This window comes from Chlamydotis macqueenii, chromosome 3, assembly GCF_036417535.1.
Source record: "Chlamydotis macqueenii isolate bChlMac1 chromosome 3, bChlMac1.mat, whole genome shotgun sequence".
In the NCBI taxonomy this organism is placed as follows: Eukaryota; Metazoa; Chordata; class Aves; order Otidiformes; family Otididae; genus Chlamydotis; species Chlamydotis macqueenii.
The window spans coordinates 22,746,715-22,764,705 of NC_141558.1; the positions used below are offsets into that span (position 1 = coordinate 22,746,715).

The 17,991-nt window shown below is 39.7% G+C and overlaps 1 protein-coding gene across 1 annotated transcript in view; it reads left to right on the plus strand.

Moving 5' to 3' along the window:
- Positions 1-17,991, plus strand: part of MYOM2 (myomesin 2) — an 85,637-nt gene that overhangs the window by 57,512 nt on the left and 10,134 nt on the right. Inside the window, exons 26-32 of the mRNA XM_086744739.1 lie at positions 3,986-4,130; positions 4,224-4,283; positions 5,795-5,862; positions 9,607-9,720; positions 11,095-11,182; positions 14,956-14,994; positions 15,648-15,753. Coding sequence (XP_086600865.1) covers positions 3,986-4,130; positions 4,224-4,283; positions 5,795-5,862; positions 9,607-9,720; positions 11,095-11,182; positions 14,956-14,994; positions 15,648-15,753 — 620 coding nt within the window. The remainder of the gene's footprint in view (positions 1-3,985; positions 4,131-4,223; positions 4,284-5,794; positions 5,863-9,606; positions 9,721-11,094; positions 11,183-14,955; positions 14,995-15,647; positions 15,754-17,991) is intronic.

The following is a 17,991-nucleotide window of genomic DNA, read 5'->3' on the forward strand; positions in this document are numbered from 1 at the left end:
TGTTTCTGAATAAAATAAATTCTCTATTAGCCTTACTTTAAGAAGTTATAAACTATAGCACTGAAAACCTGACTGTTAGTGACTAGGATGTATTGAAATGACAATATTCTGTCTTGGCAACATTAGTGGAACAGAACGAGCTATTTTTAGTTCACCTGTGTTTTGGAAGTGTTGACATGAGAGAGAGTCTTGAAGTGGAGCTGCATTATTTCACCTCTTTAATTAGTAACCCACAGGTGACATTTACGTTTGGAGACTGATGATATTTTTGTGGAAACTCACATAAAAGCCTAGTATTTATGGTGCCCATAAAATCATTGAACTTCATCTTGCTGCATAATGGCAATAGTTAGAAGCCTAATTACACTCTAAAACCTGCCTGGAGACTGGGCTACAGTCACTGAACATGTTCAATAGACCGTTATCCTGGTGAATTGTAGTCTGATTCTTGACATTGGCTGTAGTGATAGATTTTCTCTTCTAGGTACTAACAGGGAAAGGTTTCAGTAAGATTTCAAAATAATCTGAGAATGGAACGAACTGGGCCCTATTTAATCAGCTGTCATTGTAATCTTTTAATATTTTTTTCCTTTACCTAAAAGCAAGAAATAAAAAAAGCTAGAAGTGTGATAAAGGATGAGATTAAAACATATATAGAATCATAGAACCATAGAATGATTAGAGTTGGAAGGGACCTTCAAAGGTCATCTAGTCCAATCCCCCTGCAAGGAGCAGGGACATCCCCGACTAGATCAGGTTGCTCAGAGCCTCATCCAACCTGGCCTTGAACGTTTCCAGGGATGGGGCATGCACCACCTTTCTGGGCAACCTGTTCCAGTGTTCTACAACTCGCATCATAAAAACTTTTTTTCCTAATATCTAATCTAAATCTACCTCCCTCTATTTTAAAACCATTACCCCTGGTCCTATCACAACAGGCCCTACTAAACAGCCTCTCCCCATCTTTCTTGTAGGCCCCCTTCAGGTACTGGAAGACCGCTATCAGGTCTCCCCAGAGCCTCCTCTTCTCCAGGCTGAACAGCCCCAACTCTCTCAGCCTGTCCTCATAAGAGAGGTGCTCCAGCTCTTTTATCATCTTCGTGGCCTTCCTCTGGACCTTCTCCAACTGGTCCATGTCCTTCTTGTGCTGGGGGCTCCAGAAATGGATGCAGTACTCCAGGTGGGGTCTCACCAGGGCAGAGTAGAGGGGGAGAATCACCTCCCTCGACCTGCTGGCCACGCTCCTCTTGATGCAGCCCAAGATGCGGTTGGCCTTCTGGGCCGCAAGTGAGCATTGCTGGCTCGTGTTGAGCTTCTCATCCACCATCACTCCCAAGTCCTTCTCCTCAGGGCTGCTCTCGATCCATTCTCTACCCAGCCTGTATTTGTGCCTGGGATTGCCACGACCCAGGTGCAGGACCTTGCACTTGGCCTGGTTGAACTTCATGAGGTTGGCACGGGCCCACCTCTCCAGCCTGTCAAGGTCCCTCTGGATGGCATCTCTCCCTTCCAGCGTGTTGATGGCACCACACAGCTTGGTGTCATCGGCGAACTTGCTGAGGGTGCACTCTATCCCACTGTCCATGTCACCGACAAAGATGTTGAACAGGGCCGGGCCCAGAACGGACCCCTGAGGGACGCCACTCGTGACCGGTCTCCACGTGGACATTGAGCCGTTGACCACCACTCTCTGAGTGCGGCCATCCAGCCAACTCCTTATCCACCGAGTGGTCCATCCATCAAACTCATGCCTCTCTAGTTTAGAGAGAAGGATGTTGTGCAGGACAGTGTCAAAAGCTTTGCCCAAGTCCAGGTAGATGACATCCGTTGCTCATCCCTTGTCCACCGATGCTGTCACCCCATAATAGAAGGCCACCAAATTGGTCAGGCATAATCTGCCCTTGGTGAAGCCATGTTGGCTGTCACCAAACATATCTTGGTCTTTTTCTACTTCTGGCAAATCTCAATTTAATGTTCTTCCCGATAACTCATGAAACAAATGCAAGTGTTGTCCTTGACCTCTGTGGGTAAGAGACTGTAAGTGAGAATTTGAATTTGCACTTTTTGATAGTTTGGTGAAGTTTATAACTTCTTTTCTTAATCTGCCTTGCCTATTTCCTCAACTCTTACAGATGAACTCTTACATAAGTAATTTTTCAACTTAATTTCCTGATTAATTAAATAGTTTTATTCTTTGACATTGTATCTTTCTTTGAACTTTATATATTATATATATATGAAAGTGCATATCCAAACTATATGAGCATTTTCCTCTGTTATTTTATATGTGTTATATCTCATCTCTTCCCTCTAAGTAATTTTTTTAATCAATTGTTTTCCTAATCAGTCTGTTGGCTTCTTTTTTGTTAATTCCATTATATTTTCGCTCTTTTCTTTCTTCATTCTTCAGTTAGCCCATTAAGATTTAAATTAGTTCTATTTGTACATTTGAAAGTACCAGTAATGAATGCTAAACACCTTCACTATGTCTATATTGTTCTTCTGGCCTTGTTGTCCATTCAACAGTGAGTCTGCTCTTGGCCAGGAGGTGTCCCTCAAAGCTGAAGCAGATATCTGTGGGGTCATTCCTACTAATTTTGGTTAGTACTTAAATGTTCTTCCACTTAAGGAACTGGTCCCAGAGAGTTTAATAAGTGATATTTTTACCAGCTTTTTTCCCCTTTCTTCTTTCTTTCTCCTTCCTATACTGTAACTACCTATGGCTTTAGGTATCTTTTTCTAGTTTTGGAGTCCAATAAAAGGGTTAATCAAAATATTCTGTTTATAAGGCATCATAACTCCTTTTAACCATAACAATGTCTATAAAAATTTACTGCATAAAACTCCTTCTAGACAGTGACATTTGGTTTTGAATGGAACAGTTAGTGTGTAATATCCTTGGCCACGCTGGTTAGGTAAAAGTATTCACCAAGTAACGTCTGTGGATTATTTTTACTTTGCTTTAGGAAATTCTAAGCTTAGGTTCAAACAGCATCACTGTTAGTGGGACACATAGTCCTCATGGTTGTTACTGACTGAATGAAAGAGGATATTACTTAGTAAAAGGTGGTTGTATCTAAAATAGTACCTGTAAATTCAAAACACGTATTTTGCAAGTACTGTCCAATATTTGCTTGCAATTTTCTGTTTCCTTAATGATGCCTGCCAATAATTTATCTTTCTGGAATATTTAATAGAAAGCAAACACAAAAAGGACATAAACAGTGATAAGCATATTTAACTTTGAATTCAAGTCAATGTTTGGTGTTTTGGGTATTCTGAAAGCTCATTAGTAGGTAACTAGATGTTTTGACAGAATTCTAATTCTCTTTTTTTCTGGACTTGGTTGTTCTTTTCAGTTCCCAGAAGCTTTGCTGGTTTTGCACAAATTAATGTTCTCATGGTCTTGCACTTTATTGTTCTTTGAAAAGAATACCTAGCATTAGGCAAGCAAATCATTATACCCTTCCTAAATAAAATTTAGTGAGAAAATAAGATCCAGTATCGAGCTGCCACATATGTCTCAGAGGTATTTAGTAGTGATGAATTTTGGATTTGTTGTGATGGATTTATTTGGAGATCCATGTTTGTGTCTATAAACATAATATTTGCAGCTATTTCTGGACTCTGCTAGGAACAATGCTTCAGCCTAGTAAAACCCCTTGTTGAACTGGAAGCTGTAATGTAGATTAAGGCTGGCTGTGTAGACTCTTCTTCAAACATGCGTAGTGGCATAATCTATTATTTTTAAATCCAAACCACCTGTGTTATGATGACCTGAGGATTCCAAATGCAGCTGCATTTCTGTCACCACTGGGATCTTGTTGTACAACAGTGAATACAAGCACAGCTCTGTTTCCATAGTTTACCAGTAAAAGAACATGAAAAAGAATGTGCGTGGAGGCAGGGATGTAAAACATGATTAATTCCATAGGGAATCATAAGTAATTTACACTATACTAAAGTTATTACTTGTTTATTTCAGAGACATAAAATAAGTTGTGACCGTTCAAATGGCATTATAGAAATGGTGATGGACCGATTTACAATTGACAATGAAGGTACATACACAGTACAGATTCAAGATGGAAAGGCCAAGAACCAGTCATCATTAGTTCTCATTGGAGACGGTATGTTCACTGAAACATTAAAACTTTGATGAAGAATTTCTTTGAGTAATTTTGTGACTAACTCATTTTTCATTCACCTCTTCTAAAATTTAGCATTCAAAGCAGTATTGGCTGAGGCTGAGCTCCAGCGAAAGGAATTTCTCAGAAAGCAAGGTAAGACAGTAGATTGGCAACTTTAGGCCTAGTCTGCAGCTCATGATGCACCCCAGGTGAATACTAAGTGCTTCCACCTTCCATTGATTTCATTAGAAGATTAGTATATTGCACAGTTTGAGGAGACACTGAATCCTTGGTGTATCTTATTTTCCAGTATTGTCATACAATACATGGAAGTTGTGATAGAACTTTCACTAAGTAGAGAAACAAAATGGGAGTCCTTACAAGATATTATCTCTGCTCAATATTCATGAGACGTGTGCCTACTGCAGGCTCTGATCCAACAAAACATGTCAGCATGTTTAGTTTTAAATATACAAATTGGCCCTTCAATATAATTGACAGAGTTCTAGGCATAATAGTGTCAGACAAGAAAGACTAAAAAAAGAACCTATGGTTTCTGTCCAGGCAAAATTCCAGGAATCAAATGTATATTTGTTGCATATTTGCTATACAGTTACAGAATTTGTAATATACTTGTTATCAATGTTCTTTGCAGCTGAAAGTAAGAATTACTATCGGATATCTAATTCAGAATTTAATTGCTGTGAGATCCTTAAAAAATTCAGTTTGAGCTCTAGTTTGTAATTGTCACTTGGAAAGCACATGGCTTTCATAGGATGAAAGTAACAATAATAATTAAAAGCATTAATTCTAAATAGCTTAGGTAAGATTCTCTACATAACCAATGTAATTCTATTATTTTCTATTTTTTTTTTTGAAAGAGGAGATTTTTTTTTTTTTTAAACTAGATTTAGGATAGAAATTACACCACTTAGAGCATAAACTTACAAGATCTTTCAGTTCTCTATGATTTAAGTGAAAGTCTAGGAATTTACTACCTCCCAGGACTGGATATTGCAGTTACGGGCCCTGATCCTGAAGATACTAAAACATATAAATTTACTGACATGAGTAACCCCAATAACTTGAAGAAGGCTATATACATCAGTAAATTTGCTTAAGGATATATATATTTTTGCAGGATTGGAACCTCAGTGGAGAAAAGGAATATTTTCTGCTCTGCTTGTAATGGTTAATACATTTTTTAAACTTTATATAATTTGGACAAATGTTTGGCATGGGATTTTTATTTGAACATTCAATTGAGTGGTTGGATACATGTGTTTATTCTCCAGTTCCCTTTGCATTAAATACATTGTACACTTGTTTGTAGCTACTCTGTTTCTTTCCTATGCTTAGCTGGCAATTTGGCATAAACATATTTAGTAAACTAACTTAGTTAACTTTTACATTTTGGAATACTACACGACTTATCATACAAACATGAGATGAGCTTCAGGCTTGTAAGCTGTATTGCAGACATCTGGGTCAATACAATAAAAACTCCAGGATTTTCCTTTTAGTGCATGGGTAGCTCGGAATTTCCCTCTCATCGTTTTGGTGTAGGGATGCTATAATATAATTGTCACCTTTTTTCTTTCTTTCACTGGATATCTCTGATATTCTTCATTCTACAACATATTTAAGACAGTTTTGTTCCTTAGGTCCTCACTTCTCGCAGTTTTTGTATTGGGAAGTTACAGAAGAATGTGAAGTTTTACTTATTTGTAAGGTGAGGAAATATACTCAGAATAATTATTTAGAATGTGTTGATTAAAAATTGAGGTAGGAAAATGTGAGGAAAGATTTTGATATTTTTAAAATTAAAAAACTCATATGAAAACTTTATTTATTATTTAGGAATATATTAAATCAGAATTTCTGACTTCATCATTAGTCTTCATTAAAACAAAACAAAAAACCAAGACATTTCTAAATGTGTTAGATTATCTAATTCTTTATAATTGTAAGACATAAAAATAATTTAAAGAAAATATTCATCCATTAATGGTTCTTCTTCCTTCTTCAAAAATTAGCCACAAGAAGCCAGAGTTCAAACTCTTTCCTCACCATTTTCTGGTTTGGATGTTCCTCTACCAAAGCATCTATTATTAATCATCTGTAACCAAACATGCAACAAAGGCTTCTAGAATTAAAGCTATAAAACACTATTTTTATTATATTTCGCTAATGATTTTTGAATCTTAACTAATGCTAATGTGCAGAGAATTCAGAGTAACTTCTACTATTAACATTTTTATATGCCCATTCTAAACTGATGTATTTTCATTTTAGTTGCTCTTCTACAGTGACTGATTAAAGGTCTGAATAACTAAGTTAACTGAATTCAGCAGACATCAAAATCTTCTTCATTGCCTTTTCCTATAATGTGGACTCTTTTGTATTAATTTTCTCCACTTCTTTTGAATAAGTTTTTGGCTTTTAATTAGACTAACTTGAATCATTCATTATGAGCACATTTGTGAGATTTTTTTCCTTCTTTTTTTCTGCTCTCTAATTAGGAGACCTTTAACCTCAACTCATTCCCAGCAGAACTGACCTGAGTGGTGAGGCTGCCATTCTGTGTGCCCCCATTTTAGGGCTCAACGCTCATTAGCTAACATGGTGCCTTCACTGGTACTGAGCCGCATAGCTGGAGTACTTTATAATCTTGACATGCATTTGCCTTAGGCATGAACCCTGCTTATCCTTTCATTCACATGGGGAATTAAATGTTGCTGAACCAGTTATACTAGTGTTAATTCTCTACAAATTAATCTGAAATTATCCTTCTTTTCATTGACTGTTGAGTCTGTTTATACCACTGAAACTGTGAAAGGCTGAGCATCTGATTATATGCTTTTCACCAGTGTACTTTTTGTTCATAAGGTCAGAATATTTTATGTAAATGAAATCCAGGATGTGGGCTGTTTGCACACTCATCATTTTAACTATACCATTGACCTTATAATGTTTGTAAGTGTTAGTATGTGACTGGGCATTAGGTTCACTTAGTTCTGATGTTTATGCCCATTTAACTGATATTTGTACATAGGAAAAGTTTGAACAATAAAGCCTGTCCTACAAACTTCAGGTATTAGACATTCAAGTTAGAAGTGTGGCTGTCCTGGGCTATTTCTGTGATAATAAAAAGAACCAAGGAACAACAATTTCTGCCTCCCCAGGCCGTATCATAGCACTTGGCCCAGGTCCCTTCTAGGCTGTGTTTAGTGCTCCTGCGGAAAAATAATTGTCATGGGTGCTTTTACCTCTTGAAAGAGCCTGGGATAATGTAAAAGAAGTATATATAAGAGAGAGCTTTTGCCTTGACTTTCTCAAAGGCCATGGCATGAAACAGGGGAGTTAGGAAACCGGGCCAACTGGAAGCTTGTGTAGGGCAGAGGACTGACTATATGATCTAGGTCCATAATGGTAACGATTAACAAATATGGATAATGTTATAAAAGAGTATATCAAAAGTAATACACATTATCTCACATACCACTTATTTTCTTTGTGATTGGACATGATCAACTTTTGATTGATTTAGTATTTAATTCTGAAATATCTGGGACTGATGAACTTGTTCTTGGTATTATAGCCCCTGCATGTCAGTGGAATATGTTTTTGTGTCTGAATGATAATTTGATGGTGTTTACTTTTTATTGTGTGTTTATTTTTCTTCATATGCCAGCATCTACTATCATTTTTCTTCAAGTACTAAATTTCAGAACATTCAGAAGCTACCTGTTCTTGCATAACTTTGACCCTTATTTGCACTGTGTCTGTTAAAAGTACGATTTTTGTTGTGTGACTAAACAACAAAAGAGGTAACTTTTCATAGTAAATGTCAACATGAAATAACTTTGGCACTGCAAATTGCACGTGTCTGAACCTTGGTGTATTTATCGTCAGATTGAGTGCTAACAGTCTTTGATGAAAAATTGGTGAAAAGCATTAAAGGCTTGTTCCTTCAGGCTTTGCTCAAACAAAATTGCCAATCATGTCATAAGACTACAAGAATAGCCATAGCTGATAAATGTAAAATGCTGCTCATTTTTCTCAAGCAAGGTATTGCTTTGGGCCAGGTTGTGATCTCAAATACTGTCAGAGATCTACAGCAACCACTAGTTATTAAGCAGCAATATATGTGACTAATTTGAGCAGGTTTTACAGAGATATCCAGGAATCAGTATAAGAGGCCCTCCTATTTGCCTAGTGACCTCTATAGAGAGCTTTCACAGAGCTGTTCATCTATGGAATAAGACTTCTCTAATGTGAAAGGGTTAGAAATTGGTGCATGTTTTTTCCTTCAAGCAAGCCACTTGAAAACTATTGCAGATCTGTATTAACTTCTGGGCTGCCCTCTATCCATTTGTTCAGTTCCTTTTTAAGAAGGCTTTTTAAAGCAACTGCCTGGGGACTGAGAAATGTCCTGCCAGCTCTGTCCTTCTACCAAAGCCACGTTGACCAGGAATTCAGGCTATGCACAGAAATACAATTGCATTTCTGTGATTTTTAGAAGGGTATGGGGATAGTGAAGTCAAATAAACCATAGTGCTTCTGAAAAGGAGAAAAATAAAATATATTGCCAAGGTTTCTAAAGAAAGCTGAGCTTTTAGGTTCTTTGAATTCTCAAATTGAGGTCATTAATCCAGCGATATTTTAAGCACCATGAATACATATTTCATATTTCAAAATTATAGCAGTACTTAAGGTATAGCTGTAGTCTCTTTATACATTACCTAGATGAGCTGCTGCTGCTACTACAGCAAAATTCTGGCTTTCAAACAACTTCTCTTCATTTGCACTACGTTGTTAAGCTCCTTTGTGTTGGGAAAGGCTGCAATTTCTAAGATTCCTCAAGTCTTTGTACTTCCCATAAGACATAATGGAGTAGGAAAAAAAAGGATTTCTGGTGCAGCTCACAATTTTTAAGTCCCAAATGTTTTCAGCATAGTAATTTCAGTTGCTTTCTGCAGTTTAGCCCCAAAAGACATTGCTTGGGTAGCTGGGATAAATCTGCAAATTGGCTGAAGACTCTCCAAGACAGGGCCTAGGTTCTGTGTTACAGCTCCCTGGAGACACATGGCAAATACAAAAAGATAAAGGAGAGTTCAGCAGCTCTAATTTCAAAGATACTTCTCACATCTATCTATAGACAAACTACAACCACGTTTCAAGGCAGGGAAAAGCCTTGAAGGGATGAGATTGACAGGATTGTCTTTAAGAATTTGACAGTGCTTTGAAGCTGTAAGCTGTATACTTCTAACCAGTTTTGTGCTGCAAATAAATACTGTAGGACTAAGTTTTGCTTAGAAGGACTTGGTTGAAATTGTTTTTTTTACTTAGCTTTATTTGACATATGTTATAAAGAAACTGAATTTCTTACATTGGAAGTACCTGTGTGACTACCTACTGTGCAATACGTTTCCTCAGGACACAGCCAGGCTTACGTGCCTTTTCTATTGTACAGGTTGCGAACACAAAGAAGGAGACTGTTTTCAAGTGGTATAAGAATGGTTCTGGGATTGATGCTGATGAGGTGCCTGATCTGCAGAAAGGACAATGTCACCTCAGTATTCCCAGGGTACAGTATCACCTATTGATTAGAGATGACAGCTTCTGCTTTACACGCTGTAGATTTGCCAGCAGAGCACTAAACCAGCTACTATGATTTCTGTGAACCATTTTAAGAAAAGGCATATTTACTACCCTTCAATGAGCTGATGACTAACTAATGCTGGTAAAAGAGTATCTATTTTTGTTATCAAGTCAGACAGTCCATGCTTAAGTTCCTTCAGTGTCCTTAGGTGAACTGTATCTTGCTCTTTCTTATTGCTCCTTAATTTTTCAATTTGTTCAAGCATCTCATTTCTGACAGTGTCTCAGTTTTATTGCCTAAAATGAATAAGTTTGATGTATACGGCTTCTTAAGGTTTATCTTTATGCAAACAGAATAACATAACTTGTGTCTGAAGCCTTAGCATGCATAGTTGCTGTCATCATCAAGTGCCAAAACCTCTTCAGACTGAGTTTTCTGTTTTCATTATAAATGTACATTCCATTTAATTGATTTATTTATTTTATTTATTGGCTTAATATTCTTCCAATTTACTTCCTTCATTTCACTTGCAAGAGGATACTGGCTTTCCAGCGGCTTCATTTTTTCTCAAGCAAACTTTTTTGGAGGAGTGTGGTTTCTACTTTTCTTGAATTGCTCTTTTTACTTGTCATTCAGTTTTAGGATGCTTTTACTATTATTCACTTGCTTGTGGACTTGTATAAATCCAGGATTCAAGTAATAACCTCAAATCTATATATAATTATTTATATATTTTCCATCAGGTGTCAAAATAAAACAAAATAAAACTACCCAAACAAAAACACTCCACTGTCTTTAATGCAGTGTCACTGTGTTAGATTTTAGAGTGTAAGCTCTCCAAGGATAACGAATTCATTATTTACTTAGCATAAATATAACTTGACTACAGTTACTGCTTGAATGAAAGCCACTGAGTTGATATTTGGAAATTTAAAGGATATAGATCTGCTGTTATGCTTTACTTAAATTGGTTCAAAAAAAGTAATAGTTTCAGTTTAAGAAAAATTGCATTTCTAAAGTTTATGTGGGATGAATTTACCTTCTGTTACATCTTACTACACTCCTTGTAATTTCTACTGACCAGGATCAATTCTGTTTGTCATTTTGGAACAAGATTAAAAATACAGTTTCTCAAGGCAATTGAACTGAAATCAGAATATGTTTTAGCTGTAAGGTCTAACCACAGCTCCATAAAAAAGCATGCACAAGCCTTTGATAGTTTCAATCTTATCTCTGGCAAGATTATTTAACCAGAATGCGATAAATGTATGTTGTTTGATTTAGAAAATCATGCAATGGTTGAGCAAATGTTGTACTATTATCAAGGTTGTCAGTAAACATCTTGTGCTCTCCTTGTAGCTATCTCGCAAGGATGAAGGAGTTTATAAGGCGACACTATCAGATGATAGAGGTCATGACGTATCCACTCTTGAATTATCAGGAAAAGGTAACATTCAGTTTACCATATTGAAATAATGATCTCCACCTCTCTCAAGAGATGTCAAAGATCTATCCTTGCAAATGGCAAGTTAGCAAACATTTTTTTGGGTCCTTTGCATTTCAATGCTCTTCTTACATGGTAGAGGCCTGAACTGCAGATGACCAGTTTAGGAGAGGTGACATTGGGTGTTGTAATGATTAATCTCTAGCACCCTGACAGGCAAGAAATGGAGTAAGTTTCTGATCAGACAGACATGAGAGATCTTTTTTAGAGAGCGCGTTGTCTCTCAAATTTGTGAAGTTTTAAAGTCTACAAAAAACCCTAAAGCACCAAGATGTTCAAAGTGCTGAATATGTTGAGGTGGAAGTCTCAGTGGGGACTGAGAGTTGTTTTGAATATAAAATTGTAAAGTTGTTTTATGAGTGTCCTGGTTCTGGCTAGGATAGAGTTAATATTTACCTGAGCTGGGTGGAGAACTGAAGCTGGTAGCCCCTATGGCTGGGATAGTTAACTAATTAGCTAACAGCTGGGGTTCATTTACCCAAATTAGCCAAAGGGCTATTCCATGCCATCTGACATCATGCTCAGTATATAAGTGAGAAGGGTGCTGAAGGGCGTCTCCCTGCTACTTGGAAGAAACTAGGTGTGGAGATCTGTTGTAAGCCATTATACTGTATTTGTATTCCATCACTGTTTTGTGCTCAGTCTGCTGCCCGGCGGGAGGCCAGAGGGTGAGGCCTGCAAGGCCCACAAGGCTCCCACCTCCCCCTCTCTGCCCCCCCGCTCAGCTGCTTCACATCTTCTCCCTCTTTTTTTTTCCTGTTTTCCCCTACTTATCGGAGAGGCGTTATCATGGGACATTCTGCTACCAATTGGCTCGGCCTTGGCCAGCAGCAGGTCCGCCCTAGGCCATGCCGAGTCCACTAAACAAAGGGGAGCAACTTCTAGCAGTTTCCTACAGAAGCTACCACCTTAGGCCCCGCCTCACTAACAAAACCAGAACAGTGAGTTAACCCTATATGTTGCATTTGTGTAGCTGGGGGGCAGGGCTACAATGGCAGCTTCTGCAAGAGGCTGCTAGAAGTTTCCCCTTTGTCTGATGAACTCAGCTGCTCCAGGGTGGAGCCACCGCTGGCCAGAGCCGAGCTAAATGGTGTTGGTGATAACACCTCTGTGATAATATATTTGAGAGGGGGAAAACAAAACAGAAGCGTAAGCAGAGAGGTGGAGGCCCAGGCCTTGCAGGCCTCAGCCTCTGGCCTCTTGCTGAGCAGCTGTCTGGGCCCTGCCTCGGCCAGCCCAAATGACAGAGGAGAATTTACACACAAGACAGCTGAGCCCCACAGAACCACTCACTCACTCCCTCTCAGTGAGGTGAGGAGAGAGCTGGAAGGGGAAAAGTGAGAAAACTCATGGGTTGAGATAAAGTCAATTTAATAGGTAAAGCAAAAGCTGTGTATGCAGGCAAAGCGAAATAAGGAATTCACTCACTGCTTCCCATTAGCAGCCTTCTCCAGGACAGCAGGGCTTCATCATGTGTAACGGTGACTTGGGAAGACAAATGCCATAAGTCCAAATGTTCCTTCCTTTTTCCTCCAGCTTTTATTGCTGAGCATGACCTTGTATTGTATGGGATATCCCTTTGGTCAATTGGGGTCAGCTGTCCTGGCTGTGTCTCCTCTCGGCTTCTTGTGCACCCCCAGCCTACTCACTGGTGAGGCATTCTGAGGAACAGAAATAAAAGGCCTTCACACTGTGCAAGCATTGCTCAGCAACAGCTAAAATGTCCCTGTGTTACTAACACTGTTTCAGTCACAAATTTAAAACATAGCAGCGCAATGAAGAAAATAATCTCTATCCCACTAAAAAACAGTACAATTTCCATCCCTTATTCCATATTTTTTATGTCATGCTCAGGTCCCATACTATCAAACACATCCTTATTAGCCACCTCCTCCCTTCTTATTCTTTGATGTGTACACTGATCTCATTCCCTTAGTCTATGGGTTTTCAAGCTAGGGGACATCCTGACCCCCAGAATGAACAAAAGGTACTGTAGTTCTCCATCTTATGGGCAGGCGTCCTTCCAGAGACTGTACTTCACGTATAGCAAGACTGTGCCATGCTGGAAATGTAGACAGTGAAATGTCAATTCTAAGAATACAGAGTGTCTAACTCTATGGGTCCAGGAGGGTTTGAAAATGTCAACCAGCAAAACCAGAAGAATTGCAGTTTTGAACCAAACCGTGGGTCTCCTAGAATGTGGATTTAGCCTTGAAACATAAAGGATAACCAGAGAAGGTTAGCATGAATGAGGCACTGGAAGACTGCCTGTTGTATAGGGCAGGCTAGTTTGAGCTCAGTGTTCATTGGAATTCAAATTAAGATAAATGCAAATAAGGGGAAGAGAATCTAGTCTAAAATGCACCGATGACAGGCATTTAATGAAAATTTCATGTGTTATCAGATATCACAGTCAGCTACCGTAATTTTATGTATATTGAAATTTGTTCAGTAAAAAAAATGTTTGTTTACTTCTGAGTCTATAGCAGAGATTGATCTATTGCCAGCATCAATGAATTTTTCTCAGCTTTGGTAGAGAGAACTTCCCTGTGCTTCTCTACTTAGGTCCCACCAACTAGGCCAAAGAAGACATGGACTCATCTCACATGCATGTAGTCATTTGACTCAAATAATGAATATTTTCTGCCGACTGTTAATAGAGGGAGAAAGATATATTAAAAAATTAATTCTGTCCACCAAAGATCTTAACATTTTTTTTTCAGTAAGTTGGGCAAGTACCTGAAACATAAACATTAAACTTTGTTCTTAAGCTGTGGTTAATCTCAGAAGATGATCATCAAATGCCTGTGTCAGAAATTTTTCCTCTGCATGAACTCTGTCCACTATTATTTCAGAAAAAACATCTCATATAGACAGTATAGATAATATAAACCCACTTCCACAGATGTCTGTAATGTAATGTATATATAGTATGTAATCCATGTCCTCATGTCAACATGCCAGCAGAAGCATACTGGAGTTTGCAGAGGATTATGGAATCGAATCACAATTTATTTTAGCAGAGCCAAAAAATGTGCAGATACAGATTGATATAGACCAAATATACAATTAGCTTCTGAACTTCAGGCATGTCATTGCCTTTCCTGTTAATAAAAATAGAAGAATTTGCATTCTTCAGATTATGGTCCTTTTTCCTTTCTCTCTCTTTCCATCTCACACAGTGGTACTGAATAGGATTCTTCTGCTATGAAAGAGTTCCCCGCTCTTCTGTCCTTGTCTCCAGGGTTCTCCCCTTCTGCAAACCCATCATCTCTGTGATATTTCAAAAGCTTGATATGATACCTGGTTTCTTTCACCTGCTGTTGAAAGGGTTTACATTTGTCAAATGCCATCCTACAGGGAGCAGGTGAAAACTGTTTTCACCTAGAAAGAGATAATTTATCTTTCTGCTGCACTCTCCTTTGAATGTGAACTATCCACTATTAATGACCTTTTATTGTTTCTGGCCTGAGGGATACAGAGACAAAGATTTGTTAGCAGACAGCTGACTCCACACACAGTGGAGATACTCAGTGGTACAGCACAGAATTCATATGCTCTACACAGTCTCCAATTTGTCCCATACACCTGTTGCAATTTTAATGGCTTTCTTTGCCTAAGGATGTGAAGATTTCCCATATTGTTTTAATTAAACTGAACAAAACAAAGCTATATTCTGATTGAATTTTGATCGTACATTTTTTTTTTCTTTTCAGTGTATAATGATATAATTCTGGCATTGAGTGGAGTCAGTGGTAAGTAAATGTCTTGGATTTTCATGTAGGTTTTTTTTTATGTTAAAGCCATCTGAGCCTGAGGCAGACAATTTTTATTGTAAGTGGGAAATCTCTGAGAGTCATGATGCTTATATTAATATGGACATGTTATTAAGTTTCTAAATAGGCAGTTGACCTTGCTAATTGACACTATTAAAAGGGAACAAAGTATTATTCCACCTGGCTTCTTTGGTGACAATGTTGTAGCAATAATTTTCTTCCTACTTCCCATTAATAAGTGAACCTTGATACAGAGAGAATGAGATTCTGATCCTGCTCCCAGTGAGAAGCTGTGTGCCATTCCACAGAAAGAAAAAGGACTGCACAAGAATAAAATCTTTGTGCAATTAGAAAGACTGATTACATGACTAGCTTATTATTTCACAATGGATCTTGCTAGTCATAATGCTTGTATGTGAACATAAAACCATAAACTGATGCTGAACTTTCACTGATAGAAATCAGCAGATCTCCTTTGAGAGGTGAGAATCATTGTCTCTTTGTAATAGTTAAGAATCATGTTACAGATCTTGAATTTTTTTTTTTTGTCCTGACAGTACAAGTAGTCCATTTGGCTGTTTCTTGTTCATTCCACTGTCCTTTTGGATCTGCATATATTCTATTTTACATAGGTAAGACAGCCTCTCCACTGAAGATCCATTGCACTGAGGAAGGAATAAGGCTCCAGTGTTTCATGAAGTACTACAATGAAGAAATGAAAGTCAACTGGTCTCACAGGTAGACGAGAATATTTTTTTCAATTTTATTTGAGAAAAAATGCCGTCTTTATGATTAGCAATGACTATTCTGTGGAATTCATTTAGTAACTGGGCCACATTAATGACTTTATCTTTCCAGCACTTCATATTCTCTTTTCATGTAGATAGTACATACAGTAAAAGAAATACCAACAGACTTGTCCAGTACCTATCAGGAGGGCTGTAACAGCCAGAAAAAAAGAATCTACAGTATTCCAGCCTTTTATTCAACACAAGACTGTTTGTCTTCCACTATATTATCTAGTTGGTCCAAAGACAGTAAAATATCATAGAATCATAGAATCATAGAATGGTTCGGGTTGGAAGGGACCTTCAAAGGTCATCTAGTCCAACCCCCCTGCAAGGAGCAGGGACATCCCCGACTAGATCAGGTTGCTCAGAGCCTCATCCAACCTGGCCTTGAACGTTTCCAGGGATGGGGCATGCACCACCTTTCTGGGCAACCTGTTCCAGTGTTCTGTAACTCGCATCGTATAAAATTTTTTCCTAATTTTCAATCTAAATCTACCCCCCTCTATTTTAAAACCATTGCCCCTCGTCCTATTGCAACAGGCCCTACTAAACAGCCTCTCCCCATCTTTCTTGTAGGCCCCCTTGAGGTACTGGAAGACCACTATCAGGTCTCCCCAGAGCCTCCTTTTCTCCAGTCTGAACAGCCCCAACTCTCTCAGCCTGTCCTCATAAGAGAGGTGCTCCAGCCCTTTTATCATCTTCGTGGCCCTCCTCTGGACCTTCTCCAACTGGTCCATGTCCTTCTTGTGCTGGGGGCTCCAGAACTGGACACAGTACTCCAGGTGGGGTCTCACCAGGGCAGAGTAGAGGGGGAGAATCACCTCCCTCGACCTGCTGGCCACGCTCCTCTTGATGCAGCCCAGGATGCGGTTGGCCTTCTGGGCCGCAAGGGCGCATTGCCTGCTCATGTTAAGCTTCTCATCCACCAGCACTCCCAAGTCCTTCTCCTCAGGGCTGGTCTCAATCAATTCCCCGCCCAGCCTGTATTTGTGCCTGGGATTGCTATGACCCAGGTGCAGGACCTTGCACTTGGCCTTGTTGAACTTCATGAGGTTGGCACGAGCCCACCTCTCCAGCCTGTCAAGGTCCCTCTGGATGGCATCCCTCCCTTCCAGCATGTCGACGGCACCACACAACTTGGTGTCGTCGGCGAACTTGCTGAGGGTGCACTCTATCCCACTGTCCATGTCGCCGACAAAGATGTTGAACAGGGCTGGGCCCAACACGGACCCCTGAGGGACGCCACTCGTGATCGGTCTCCACCTGGACATTGAGCCGTTGACCACCACTCTCTGAGTGCGGCCATCCAGCCAACTCCTTATCCACCGAGTGGTCCGTCCATCAAACCCATGTCTCTCTAGTTTAGAGAGAAGGATGTCATGCGGGACAGTGTCAAAAGCTTTGCCCAAGTCCAGGTAGATGACATCCATTGCTCGTCCCTTGTCCACTGATGCCGTCACCCCATCATAGAAGGCCACCAAATTGGTCAGGCATGATCTGCCCTTGGTGAAGCCATGTTGGCTGTCACCAACCACCTCCTTGCTCTCCATGTGCCTTAGCATGGTTTCCAGGAGAATCTGCTCCATGACCTTGCCAGGCACAGAGGTAAGGCTGACCGGCCTGTAGTTACCCGGGTCTTCCTTATTCCCCTTTTTAAAAATTGGGGTTATGTTCCCTCTCTTCCAGTCATCAGGGACCTCACCAGACCGCCATGACTTCTCAAATATGATAGCCAGTGGCTTGGCAACTTCATCCGCCAGTTCCCTCAGGACCCGAGGATGGATCTCATCAGGTCCCATGGACTTGTGCACCTTTAGATTCCTCAGATGATCCCAAACCTGCTCTTCGAGTACAATGGGCGGTTCTTCATCCTCGCAGTCCCTGCTTGCACCTTCTACAGCTTGGGTGGTGGGACAGGAACTCTTGTGGGTGAAGACTGAGGCAAAAAAGTAATTGAGAACCTCAGCCTTCTCCATGTCCTGGGTAACCAGGACACCAGTTCCCTTCTGGAGGGGGCCTACATTTACCCTGGACTTTCTTTTGTCCCCTACGTACCTATAAAAGCTCTTCTTGTTGTATTTTATATCCCTGGCCAGATTCAGTTCTGCCAGGGCTTTGGCCTTCCTTACCTTATCCCTGGCCACTCGCGCAGCCTCTTTGTAGTCCTCCCAGGCTACCTGTCCCC